A 12,934-nucleotide genomic window follows, 5' to 3' on the forward strand; every position below is an offset into this window, starting at 1 on the left:
TTAGGAACTCTTCACAAAGGGCCTTTTACTTGAGAAAGGAGTATCCCATAGCCAGATAGCATTAGCTATAAATTATCGCTCAGTTTGGTCTCTAAAACGAGGTTCTAATCTCGTTCCTGGTACTTCATAGTACCAAAACATTACCTCATCCAAGGCATAACTCAATTGTCAACTCTTATATACTCCTATCTCAAGTAAACCCCCTCTTCTCCCCACTCCTAGACAAGCTCACTGAGGGGAGTGACTTGCACACAGACATTGTGGAGCCAAGAGATAATTGGTTCCCCCTTAATCACACCATTCCTTCACATGGTTTAACAGATACATTCACATATGAAGACAATGTTCCATTCTGACCTCTCCCCTCTCTGGGCCCCAAGTGACTGAGCCCTAGCTGAGAAGGAAAAAGTGCAACTGCCAACAGTATAGTCCAAAAGGATACATTCTAATGACAAGTATCTCACATAAGCATATTATATAAATAAAACATCTTATTTATCTATGTTACCCAACTAATTCTGATTCATCTGCCACACAATGTAAGAAATAACACGTAAAAAAACAAAATACTGCATAGTTTCCTAGGAACGCAAAGCGAGGCGGCCATCTGTCGGCGCCGGAAGTTGACTTTGCACATACAGTATGTTAATTGGTGGGTTCCTTTAGTGACAACCCTCCATTGTTGTACAAATCAATTCCATAGAATATTTTCTTGTGTCTATTTTCAAAGGATAAAGCTAAGAGCTGTTGTGGAAATTCTTACACAGGGACACTCGAAGTCAATCTTAAATGAATCATACTTTTTTGTCAGCAAAGCTGGAGAGGTCACAGTCAAACTTAGATGCATAAAGTACCGGTCTGAAGTGAGCTCTAACGGGGCAGTCCCGTTAGTTCCCTTATATACTGACAAGTTATATTTGCATGATGTAGCTTATTCATCATTCATAATTAATGTTTGCTTCATTCATGTGATGACCAAATACTGGGTCATGCATGTGACAGACCAACACCCCACAAGGCTTCTTCTTTCTAAGTTGAGACCTTGAAACTGAGATATCCCTTTCTCTAAACAAGGTTCTAGGCGTACTGCCAAATTGCAGATACTGACAGTGAGGATTCGTTCAATCAGTCACTTGCATGAACACAGAAATTGGTTTATAGAAAAGCACAAACATACACATTTCCATAACATTCCATTCTCTTATCACTTGTGTGATGATAATCATTACATTTTAATGTAAGCATTTAGATTTTAGCTTCTATATCATAATATTCTATACTCCTATTAAAGTTAGGGAAATCAACGCAGAAAAAAACACCCACTTCATTCTGGCTTATACAATCTAAATAGTATAGTAATACTATTTTTTATTTAACCTTTATTTAACTAGGCAAGTCAGTTAAGAACAAATTCTTATTTACAATGACGACCTAGGAACAGTGGGTTAACTGCCTTGTTCAGGTGCAGAATTACTTATTTTTTTACCTTGTCAGCTCGGGGATTCGATCTAGCAACCTTTCAAACAGGGATTCCAACCAAGTTGCAGGCGTCCACTCTGGTTGTGGGGAATTATTCTTAGCAACAGTTGCAATGTATTCGGCGAGATCAGTCATATTAGAAGAGTGATCTGGGACAAAAGTACAACATTCATCGCCAATGATTGCACAAGTGCCCTCTTGACCTGCCAAAAGATAGTCAAGAGCCTCTCTGTTTTGCAGAGCCAATTTATGCAATTCTTTTAGCATTGCCAATTTTCTCTATGTCTCTAGAGATCTCCCGAATTTGGCCTAGAGCACATGCATATTAACTTTCACAGGGAAGAGAGAGAACACATGTTATAACAGTTTCACACCAACCTTGATAAGAATGGGATTGGGGCAAGGTTAGCCCAAGCTACAATCTAGTGGCTCTCCTCACAATTTAGGGGCATAGCTCTGTCTCTAGAAGCCTCTCCTTCCCATATCATAATTATAAATATTGATAAATTATCCAACCCAAATTTAGAATGACAGTCCTTAGTGCTTCACATTGGTTCTATCACTTTAATTTAAGACCCTCATCAATAAATCAGAGTATTAACCACTAACAAATATTAATTAACAGGTGGGTTGTGTGTGGGTGCTGGCATGGTGCCTCCTTGTATATAGATTCCTTGCCCGCTATAATTACCATTCTATATTAACAGCTGGATCCGGGTACCTTTAACTGCTCTCCTAAGGCACTTGCCTTGGGAATCCTTTCAAAGGGAGAGATACAGAATCATTGATAAACATAGAAAAAAAACTTGATAGACACATCAGATGATACAGTGTCCCGTCAAGCTGAATAGGCACCTTCTAAAGTAAACAAACCCAGAGCCCCTCTCTTGTAATCATTGTCATTTCGACCTGTTGCGTTGACATACAATTCCATACAAACTATCCCTGGGACATAAACTTAGTCACAATTTAAAACCTGTTGAACAAATCTGCTAGGACCTTCAAAAAGTTGGTGCTGGCTTATCAGCTCAATATTCGGTACTAAAACATTTACTTGGATCTACTTCTTCTGGACACAGTTCCACGTAATGGAAACATATTGTTGTTTTAGATTACATTACCCACTTAAATCACTGGACACAGTTCCAGGTAATGGAAACATATTGTTGTTTTAGATTACATTACCCACTTAAATCACTGGACACAGTTCCAGGTAATGGAAACATATTGTTGTTTTAGATTACATTACCCACTTAAATCACTGGACACAGTTCCAGGTAATGGAAACAGATTATTGTTTTAGATGACATTACCTTCTCACTTTAATCCCTGGTGCTACCCATACTATAGAATTGAGTAATACATTGTCAAAAACGTGTCTTATTCAATTATTCATACCTCTGTCCCAAATTTCCCCACTGTGTCTCGTACAGCCTATTTGAGTTCAGTGTGTACTGGCAGCCCGAAGCTGATCTCTAACCCAAACAACAGATTACTTAAACACAAGAGCAATGGACCAGGCCTTGAAGAGTGAGCAGCCTCTAATTTAATATCAGTCCCAATGCTCAATCCCTTTGTCTTATTACTTGAAATTACTAAAATATTGCACTATTGGAGTGCTATCTGAAAGCCAATTACTATTCACTTTGTTACTTTCACTAGTCTCCATATCTGTTTCTTTCTTTCCCAATAGGAAGATCTTCTCAATCACTTTGTTAATACACACAGATCACTCTCAAACAACATTCTGCTTTTCCCCCTCTTGCAAGGTTTAAAACAAAAAAAACATGATAACCTTCTCCATATTGGAAGGCATCGATTTCATTTTAGTCTACCCTAACAATGTTAGTCTATATATTTATTTCACTTTCTGCTTCACACTTATTAAATGTCTATTATTTTAAGCTTCGTATGTAATATGCCAAATTTATAAAATACATTGGTCAATTTAGAAGGGGAGAGATAGGCAGTTATTATAACTAGGCTAGCACTGCCTATCAGTTCACTGTCATTGGAATGTTCTATCCATAAGGTTTCTGGCACTTGAGACAAAATAGACTGGGAGGCAGTGTCAGACCCCCAGTCATCCTGGGGGACTGGTTCAATTTGCCTGCTTACTCATTGGTTTAATATCTCATCGTTTGGGATATCAACAAAAATCAGGAGTACAATCAATTGTAGCCTCAAGTTTAGTTAACAGAAAATCATGTTCAACATTCATTGGTTCTATTTATAGTTTTATTGGTTAGGGGTAAGTCAAGTCCCATACAATGCTTTAACCTTATCACACCTCAAATTATCCAAAAAGGGACCACTCTGAACATTTCTCATAATACTTTTTACACCACTTACATACGTCTACGTGTGGGTGTGCAAATTGTATATACAGTGGTGAGAACAAGTATTTGATACACTGCCGATTTTGCAGGTTTTCCTACTTACAAAGCATGTAGAGGTCTGTAATTTATATCATAGGTACACTTCAACTGTGAGAGACGGAATCTAAAACAAAAATCCAGAAAATCACATTGTATGATTTTTAAGTAATTCATTTGCATTTTATTGCATGACATATCCCACCACCGGTCCAGGTGACATGCCCAGGCCGAGGTAGCTGTTCTGGAAGGTAGCTGTTCTAGAAAGAGCCAAGAACTTGAGAGGAATGTATATCTTCCTCAACAAGGACTATCCTGAAGCTATGCGCCAGAAGAGAAAAGACCTTATCCCAGCCATGAAAGCTGCCAGAGCGCATGTGGACATTGCTTACATCCGCTATGACAGGCTCATTGTCCACCCTCCCTCCCAAAAATGCCTGGAAGGGATGAGAGAACCAAGACTATGGGTTCATAGCTTTAACCTCGCAGCACACACCACACTTTCACACACCAATTGATTAATGAACTGCTGAATGAATATTTTTTTCTCTTGCTTTATCTCTGATAAGCTACCCAGGAAAGGGCTGAAAATAGCCCATATTAATATACACTGCTCAAAAAAATAAAGGGAACACTTAAACAACACAATGTAACTCCAAGTCAATCACACTTCTGTGAAATCAAACTGTCCACTTAGGAAGCAACACTGATTGACAATAAATTTCACATGCTGTTGTGCAAATGGAATAGACAAAAGGTGGAAATTATAGGCAATTAACAAGACACCCCCAAAAAAGGAGTGATTCTGCAGGTGGTGACCACAGACAACTTCTCAGTTCCTATGCTTCCTGGCTGATGTTTTGGTCACTTTTGAATGCTGGCGGTGCTCTCACTCTAGTGGTAGCATGAGACGGAGTCTACAACCCACACAAGTGGCTCAGGTAGTGCAGTTCATCCAGGATGGCACATCAATGCACATTTGTGGCCTGCTGGAGGTCATTTTGCAGGGCTCTGGCAGTGTACCTCCTTGCACAAAGGCGGAGGTAGCGGTCCTGCTGCTGGGTTGTTGCCCTCCTACGGCCTCCTCCACATCTCCTGATGTACTGGCCTGTCTCCTGGTAGCGCCTCCATGCTCTGGACACTACGCTGACAGACACAGCAAACCTTTTTGCCACAGCTCGCATTGATGTGCCATCCTGGATGAACTGCACTACCTGAGCCACTTGTGTGGGTTGTAGACTCCGTCTCATGCTACCACTAGAGTGAGAGCACCGCCAGCATTCAAAAGTGACCAAAACATCAGCCAGGAAGCATAGGAACTGAGAAGTTGTTTGTGGTCACCACCTGCAGAATCACTCCTTTTTTGGGGGTGTCTTGCTAATTGCCTATAATTTCCACCTTTTGTCTATTCCATTGCACAACAGCATGTGAAATTTATTGTCAATCAGTGTTGCTTCCTAAGTGGACAGTTTGATTTCATAGAAGTGTGATTGACTTGGAGTTACATTGTGTTGTTTAAGTGTTCCCTTTATTTTTTTTAGCAGTGTATGTAGCCTAAGAAATAAGGTTCATGAAATCAATAACTTGCTGACATCAGATAACATTCATATATTAGCCATTTCTGAGACTCACTTAGATAATTCATTTGATGATACATCAGTAGCAATACAAGGATATACCATCTATAGAAGAGGCAGAAATGCTTATGGGGAAGTGTTGCTGTATATATTCAGAGCCATATCCCTGTAATGCTTAGAGAAGCTCATATGTCAAGTGTTATTGAAGTGTTGTGGTTTCAGGTTCACTTGGCACATTTAAAGCCTTTTCTGTTGGGGTGTTGCTATAGGCCAACAAGTGCTAACAGTCAGTGTCTAAATAATATGTGTGAAATGCTTGATAGTGTATGTGAGGTAAACAGAGAGGTCTACTTTCTTTATTGACTGGTTTTCATCAAGCTGCCCACTCAAGAGGAAGCTTCTTACTGTAACCAGTGACTGTAATCTGGTTCAGGTTATTAATCAACCTACCAGGGTGTTTACAAACACTACAGGAACAAGATCATCCACATGTATCGATCACATTTGTAGAACTTTGTTCTAAAGCTGTATCTGTACCCATTGGATGCAGTGATCACAATATACTGGCTATATCCAGGAAAGCCTAAATTCCAAAAGCTGGGCCTAAAATGGTGTATAAGGGATCATACAAAAGATTTTGCTGTAGATGATGTAAAAAATATTTGTTTGCAAGTCAGTTAAGAACAAGTTCTTATTTACAATGATGGCCTACAAGGGAACATTGGGTTAACTGCTTTGTTCAGGGACAGGTAGACAGATTTTTTAACCTTGTCAGCTCAGAGATTCGATCCAGCAACCTTTCATTTACTGGCCCAACACTCTAACCACTAGGCTACCTACCGCTCTAAATTTAATAAGCAGCATCCAGATGCTGCACTTGATGAATTTATGAAATTGCTTCTTACAATTATTGATAAACATGCACCTGTTAAGAAACTGACTGTTTGAACTGTTGAGGCTCCATGGATTGATGAGGAATCGAAAAACGTTATGGTTGAAAGAGAAGAGGCAAAAGGAGTGGCTAATAAGTCTGGCTACACATCTGATACTCATGTAGCTACCCTGCACACCAGCTGCCAAACCTTCAATCTGCACTACAGCTAAAGTACACAGACCACTACAGCTTCCTCTTTCTATGTATATTTGGGTGCACACTTTACTTGCTTATCACCCCTTGCAACATTTCCCCTCCACCCTGCTTGAGTTAGTGGGTTGGTTTATCTATCAATTATCAATTGTCATTGCAAATAAGAATTTGTTCTTAACTGACTTGCCTGGTTAAATAAAGGTTAAATAAAAAATTCAAAAATTAGTCATCTCGCTCTCTCTCTGTCTCTCTGTCTCTCTCTATCTGTCTCAGTGTTGTACAGTGTTGTAATGATGTGCAAATAGTTAAAGTACGAAAGGTAAAATAAATAAACATAAATATAGGTTGTATTTACAATGGTGTTTGTTCTTCACTGGTTGCCCTTTTCTTGTGGCAACAGGACAGACATCTTGCTGATGTGATTGCACACTGTGGTATTTCACCCAATAGATATGGGAGTTTATCAAAATTGGATTTGTTTTCGAATTCTTTGTGGATCTGTGTAATCTGAGGGAAATATGTGTCTCTAATATGGTCATACATTCGGCAGGAGGTTCTCTCTGTCTCTGTCTCTGTGTTTCTCTCTCTCCACCCACATTATATCCCCTCTCGCTCTATTTCTTACACGCCTATCTTTAAGTTTCTGTATCCCCATCTCTTGTTTAAAAAAGTGCCACCACTAACACCTGCCTCGTTGGGTCTGTCTCTTTTGAAACCATCGTTCAGACTGTTCATTTTATAGCAACACATTGGTGAGTTTACATTTTTTTAATCAATGATAATTCATCAAATCTCCCCTATGTTTGGCATTTTATGGTGTGGATCTGTTTGAACATTTTCTCTCATCTTCCTATGTGTGACCATCTTGTCACGGCTCTTTCCACTCTCTGTATGTCCATCCTTCAGCTTCACACTCTCCACTCAATCTCTCCACATCTCCTCCTCACTTTTCTCCCACCACTGTTTCTCTCCTTCCACTGTGTTTTTATTTAGTCTTTTTAGGACTTTTTCATATTTCCCCCCCTTTTTCTTTTTTTGGGTGTGACCCTGGTGTATTTAGTTTCAGAACTGTAAGAAGAATGTTAGTGTATGTAGTTCAGTCCTTGAGCTGTTCTTGTCTATTGAGGTTTTGTATTATATCATGTTTTATGTCTTATGTGGAGCCCAGGAAGAGTAGCTGCACCTTCAGCAACAGCTAATGGGTATCTGAATAAAATGCCAATACCCAATCTACAAAATGAAAGAATTGCATTGGGGTTAAAGGGTGTGGTTAATGGTTACATATCAAGTGGGCCTTTGCTTAAAACATTTACGTTATCTGTGCTAATGCTGCGTAAGTATTATGCATATAAACAGAGTATGTAAACAGCACACCCCTAAGTGAGATCCTTATTAAAGATCCTTATTAAATCAGTGCTCCACCCCAATACGGCTGCCTTTACAAAGGCAGTCTAATTCTAATATTTTTCCTACTAATTGGTCTTTTGACCAATCACATCAGCTCTGAAAAAGATCTGATGTGAAAAGATCTACTGTGGTTGTTCAAAAGACCAATTAGTGGAAAAAAGATCAGAATTGGCTGCCTGTCTAAACGCAGCCTACTGTACCCTGCCTGCCTGCACCACATGAAAACATGTAACGGGAAATGTTCAGATATGCCTTCGACTTATTGTCTGGTTGGTCATATGCATAAATGTAAAGGCATTGTAGGATGTAGAAAGAGAGAGCAAACATTGCTTAACGTATTTTGCATAATCAAGTTGGCAATCTAGGATGAACTATGCCTTGTTGATAACTTTCATCTGATGAGCAGAATGTCACATTTGTACGTCATATGAAACAACAAGTCCACATACTCTACCGTTCAAAAGTTTCGGGTCACTTAGAAATGTCCTTGTTTTTGAAAGAAAAGCACATTTTTTTATCCATTAAAATAACATAAAAAGGATCAGAAATACAGTGTAGTATTGTTAATGTTGTAAATGACTATTGTAGCTGGAAATGGCAGATTTTTTATGGAATATCTACATAGGCGTATAGAGGGCTATTATCAGCAACCATCACTCCTGTGTTCTAATCGCACGTTGTGTTAGCTAATCCAAGTTTATCATTTTAAAAGACTAATTGATCACAGAAACCCTTTTGCAATTATGTTAGCACAGCTGAAAACTGTTGTGCTGTTTAAAGAAGCAATAAAACTGTCCTTCTGTAGACTAGTTGAGTATCTGGAGCATCAGCATTTGTGGGTTCGATTACAGGCTCAAAATAGACAGAAACAAAGGACTTTCTTCTGAAACTCGTCAGTCTATTCCAGTCACTTACAACATTAACAATGTCTACACTGTATTTCTGAAAAATTAGATGTTATTTTAATGGACAAAAAATAAGATTTTCTTTCAAAACCAAGGACATTTCTAAGTGACCCCAAACGTTTGAAAGGTTGTGTACATGAATCCCATTGCATTCCTGTCTGAACTAGAACTATAAACTAGTCTTTACTCAATATGTCAGCTATCCACACAGATTTGGGAAAACCACAGGTGCACTTATTTTAAAATGCATTTGTCGACTCTGACAGGCATCCATATTTATCTATACAAGCATCCATATTCATCTATATAACAGTTTCCAATTGACTGTTATAATTATTCAACTAGAAGTGAGCAAGACCGAGGGAGAGAAAGCATCTGCTGGCTTCCTGTTAGTGAGTCACACAGGCAGAATCAGGGTGAGAATCTCAATTGCATACTCCCCGCGTCCTCTCTCCGCTCTCCTCGCCTCCTTCTCAAAACCCATTGGATGAGAAAAACAGAGGTCCCACCCCTCTGACCTTCTCCTCCAATGGCTTTTGAGAAGAAGGTGAGGAGACAGGAGAGAGGACGCGAAGAGTATGCAATTGAGATTCTCCCATTGCCTACGCCTCACACTCACTTCCTGTGTTTGTGAGGTGTGACGTGCTGTATCTGCAGGGACAGTACAGCACAATGAAACAATAGCATGGCACATCAATCACCATGACACCACAACTGTCAGAACCATTCACAACCAGTCAGTGTGACAGTTTCTGCTTACAATAATCATATTATTATTCATGGCCAGGTTTTAGTCTACATTTAAAACCAGCCATACTTTATCCTGTAAAATATTTTTTTCTGAGAGTCCACCTTTCCGCCACAAACATTTCCAGGTGTAATTATCTGTATATATATTTAAAAAAAAATTGCTGCATGGATATTGTAATTGGGAGGTGAAATGTGTTGCTTGTCAGGAGGTATAATGAACACTACTCAATTATACTGCAAACATTTTCGTCAGTAGGAAGCTAATGTTACTATATTTTCTTTACAGATCCAGTCATTAATAAATCAATGTATGGATCACCTCCAATTGAAAGGAAATAAACTGGATCTCCACCGCAGCAGTTTTACCTTGGATTGAGCAAAGATTTCTTCAACTTTTCTGAGAACTATTTGAAGAGGTACGTTGCGACATCAAATCTATCTTACCCTGCTAACCCCAATAATAACAGATTTATGGTTTTGTTCTAATAAGAGGCTAAACATGACTGGATTTGAACAGCTTTAGAATAAGAGACTTGTATTTTGTGACTGTCACAGTTGGGGTCAATTCCATTTCAATTCAGTCTGACAATTGAAATGTAATATTTATAGTGCAGATGAGGACCAACCAATCACTTCAGGATCTGAATCAGAGATACTGTATATGCCTTTAGATCCAACCCAATGTCCCTGTCAAATGTCAGTTTAAACAGTTTTTCCAATGTTACTCTCTCTTGTAGGCATGACTACTTACGATCCAGAAATCAAAGACCAAACCACATCCTCCTTTGTCGTCTTGACTGTCTTCTTCATCCTGTTCACCCTCGTTGCCCTCCTGGTCGTTCTGTACATGTGGCTAAACCGCCAGACTAATGGCCAGTACACAGTCCACCAACTGGTCCTTGGGGAGGGTGGGGCCAGGGACCGGGTGAGGGGCGGGGTCCAAGTCCTGGAGGTGTGGTTCAGGCGTCGCCTTTGGCCTCTCAGTGAGGATGAGGAGACTGTAGGAGAGGAGGAACAGAGAGACGAAGAGGAGGATGTAGAGAGAGTGAGTGAGGGAGGGGAAAGCGAGGGGGAGGGGAAGAAGGAGGAGGGGGATAAGGAGGAGGGGGATGAGAGGGATGGCCGAGTGGACGACTCTTCGGATGACTACTCCAGTGCGGAGGGCTGTGGCCTGACGGAGAGAGTGAAGGTCATGGACGCGAAGAAGGAGAGGAGAGAGTGTGAGGGGAAGAGAGAGGAGAATATGGAGGAAAAGGGGGATAGCAAAGGTGATGAGGGAGCAGCGGGAGGAGAAGAAAGTGGACGGGGAGGTTTGCTGATACACCTGCATCAGTACTCTGGTAGTGCTATCTGGTCTGAAGATTATGAGGGAGGCAAAGACAACAATGATGTGACTGCATTGTGAGGAAAGGATCAGAAAGGGGAAAGAGTTCCATAATACATTTGTGTACAGTAATAGCGCTTGACAGAACATTGGCTACTTGTCATCATCACCATCATCATCATCGTCATAATTGTCATAATTGTAAACCTTACAAACCAGTGTTATAACAATCAAGGCAGAGAGCAACAGAGAGTACTAAATCAATCATATTATCAAAGTGACTGACAAGAGCAACAATTGCAGCTTGAATACATGAAGCTATATTAATGTATTTTAGATATAAAATATCATTTTTAAACGGTTTCGGAGTTTTGGGGTTTGCACTGTTGCTATATGATGATTAGTATTGTAAATATTTGTGTTCTGTATATTTTATGAATTGAATAGCTATTTAGATAGGCCTGCCCAACCTTCTTCCTGGAGATCTACTGTCCTGAAGGTTTTCAGTCCAATCCTAATTTAGCATATTTGATTCAGCTAGTTAAGGTATTGTTGAGCAGCTAATTAGTAGAATCAGGTGTGTTAAATTAGGGTTGGACTGAAAACCCATAGGACGGTTAATCTCCAGGAAGAGGGTTGTGCAGCCCAGGCCTATGGCTTGACTTTGTGCTATACTGTTTCATGTCTTTTGTGCATGATGTTTATTTCCAGAGAAATCCATGTAGTGAATTGGAGCCTCTGCCACAGTCAGAGAGCCATAGGCCAACCATTTCATTGATTTGCATGTGACAATTTTTTATTTTCTGATACAACTTAAAGGCCCAGTGCAGTCAAAATTATGTTTCGCTTATGTTTTGTATGATGTTGTACAGCAACTGATGAAACAAACACTGTAAAAGTGTGAACATATTTGATCAGTGTTATTCCTGATAGTTGCTGGTTGAAAATACAATCTACACAGGGCCTTTACATTTGTATTTTTGATGAGAGACTGTTACAGAGGAGTGTAAATGTTTTTTTTTAGGCTGGAACATGTTGTTGAATTGTATTGTTGTATGTTATAATTGTATAATGTATTGATTGTTGCTGCCTTTTTGGCCAGGTCTCCATTGAAAAAGAGGGTCTTAATGTGCTTTTCCTGGTTAAATAATGGTTAAAAACATTTTTTTAAATCAGCAGGTTTGCATGGCATTCCCCTCCCACTCAGACCACTCCCTGACAGTCCTAGCAAAATTCTTGCTTGAGAAATATTTTTCAGCAAAAAGGCTATTTTTGTCCATTTGAATGAAAAACTATTATAGTAAAGGTTCTTAATTGTTACCCAGAAGTCATTTGATATTGATATAATAACGGTTGCATGAGGCTTTTAAGTGTTTGCGCTGATGTGATTATATTGTCTGTTTCCTTTTCTTAAAACTGCATTGTTGGTTAAGGGCTTGTAAGCAAGCAATTCACTGTTGTATTCGGCGCATGTGACATATAATATTTGATTCGATTTGATTTGATAGTTATATTGTTGAAATAAAAAAATATTTTCCAAATTACTATTATTGAAAGTGTGTTTTTCAAAAAAATCAATATAAGTATTATAAAAAGTGTAGGCTATAATACTTATACTTTTTAAAGTCATAAATATAATTTTAGTGATTATTTTATGAGATTTACTAGCTTTATAACCCTTTTTGCAACTTCCCTTGTAGCCAATGGGGATGTAGCTCAGTGGTAGAGCGCATGCTTCGCATGTATGAGGCCCCGGGTTCAATCCCCGGCATCTCCATGTTTTTACCTATTGTTAACCCAAGAAATTCATTACAACACAAAATGATAATTTGGAGTTACACTCATACTAACTCCTAATAACACATTTAATCATGTCATTTATTTATTATGTTTTATTATAGGGCTGTGACAATGGATGCTGCTTGCACATTACGCTTCCTTGTCCGCTCAGCCATGGGCGGAGTATTGGGCATTGCTTCTGAAATTTGATTGGTTACTTTACCTATAAACTGGGCGGGGTGAAACACTGG

At 39.3% G+C, this 12,934-nt stretch overlaps 1 protein-coding gene and 1 non-coding gene across 2 annotated transcripts; both read left to right on the top strand.

Annotated features, from left to right (window-relative positions):
- The first annotated feature begins 7,132 nt into the window (after window positions 1-7,132).
- On the top strand, window positions 7,133-12,448 carry LOC139534573 (uncharacterized). The gene is made up of 3 exons (XM_071333806.1): window positions 7,133-7,270; window positions 9,867-9,996; window positions 10,318-12,448. The coding sequence occupies exon 3, from the start codon at window positions 10,320-10,322 to the stop codon at window positions 10,983-10,985; it is 666 nt and encodes a 221-aa protein (XP_071189907.1). The 5' UTR covers window positions 7,133-7,270; window positions 9,867-9,996; window positions 10,318-10,319; the 3' UTR covers window positions 10,986-12,448.
- A 161-nt stretch (window positions 12,449-12,609) lies between these two features.
- Window positions 12,610-12,681, top strand: trnaa-cgc (transfer RNA alanine (anticodon CGC)). The gene has a single exon. It is a non-coding gene; the product is annotated as a tRNA-Ala (tRNA).
- Window positions 12,682-12,934: the final 253 nt, after the last annotated feature.

The sequence above is a fragment of the Salvelinus alpinus genome, chromosome 11 (assembly GCF_045679555.1).
Source record: "Salvelinus alpinus chromosome 11, SLU_Salpinus.1, whole genome shotgun sequence".
NCBI classification, from domain to species: Eukaryota; Metazoa; Chordata; class Actinopteri; order Salmoniformes; family Salmonidae; genus Salvelinus; species Salvelinus alpinus.

Excerpts from the sequence above, each read along its gene's own strand:
- LOC139534573 (XM_071333806.1), top strand. The coding sequence starts at position 10,320 with ATGACTACTTACGATCCAGAAATCAAAGACCAAACCACATCCTCCTTT.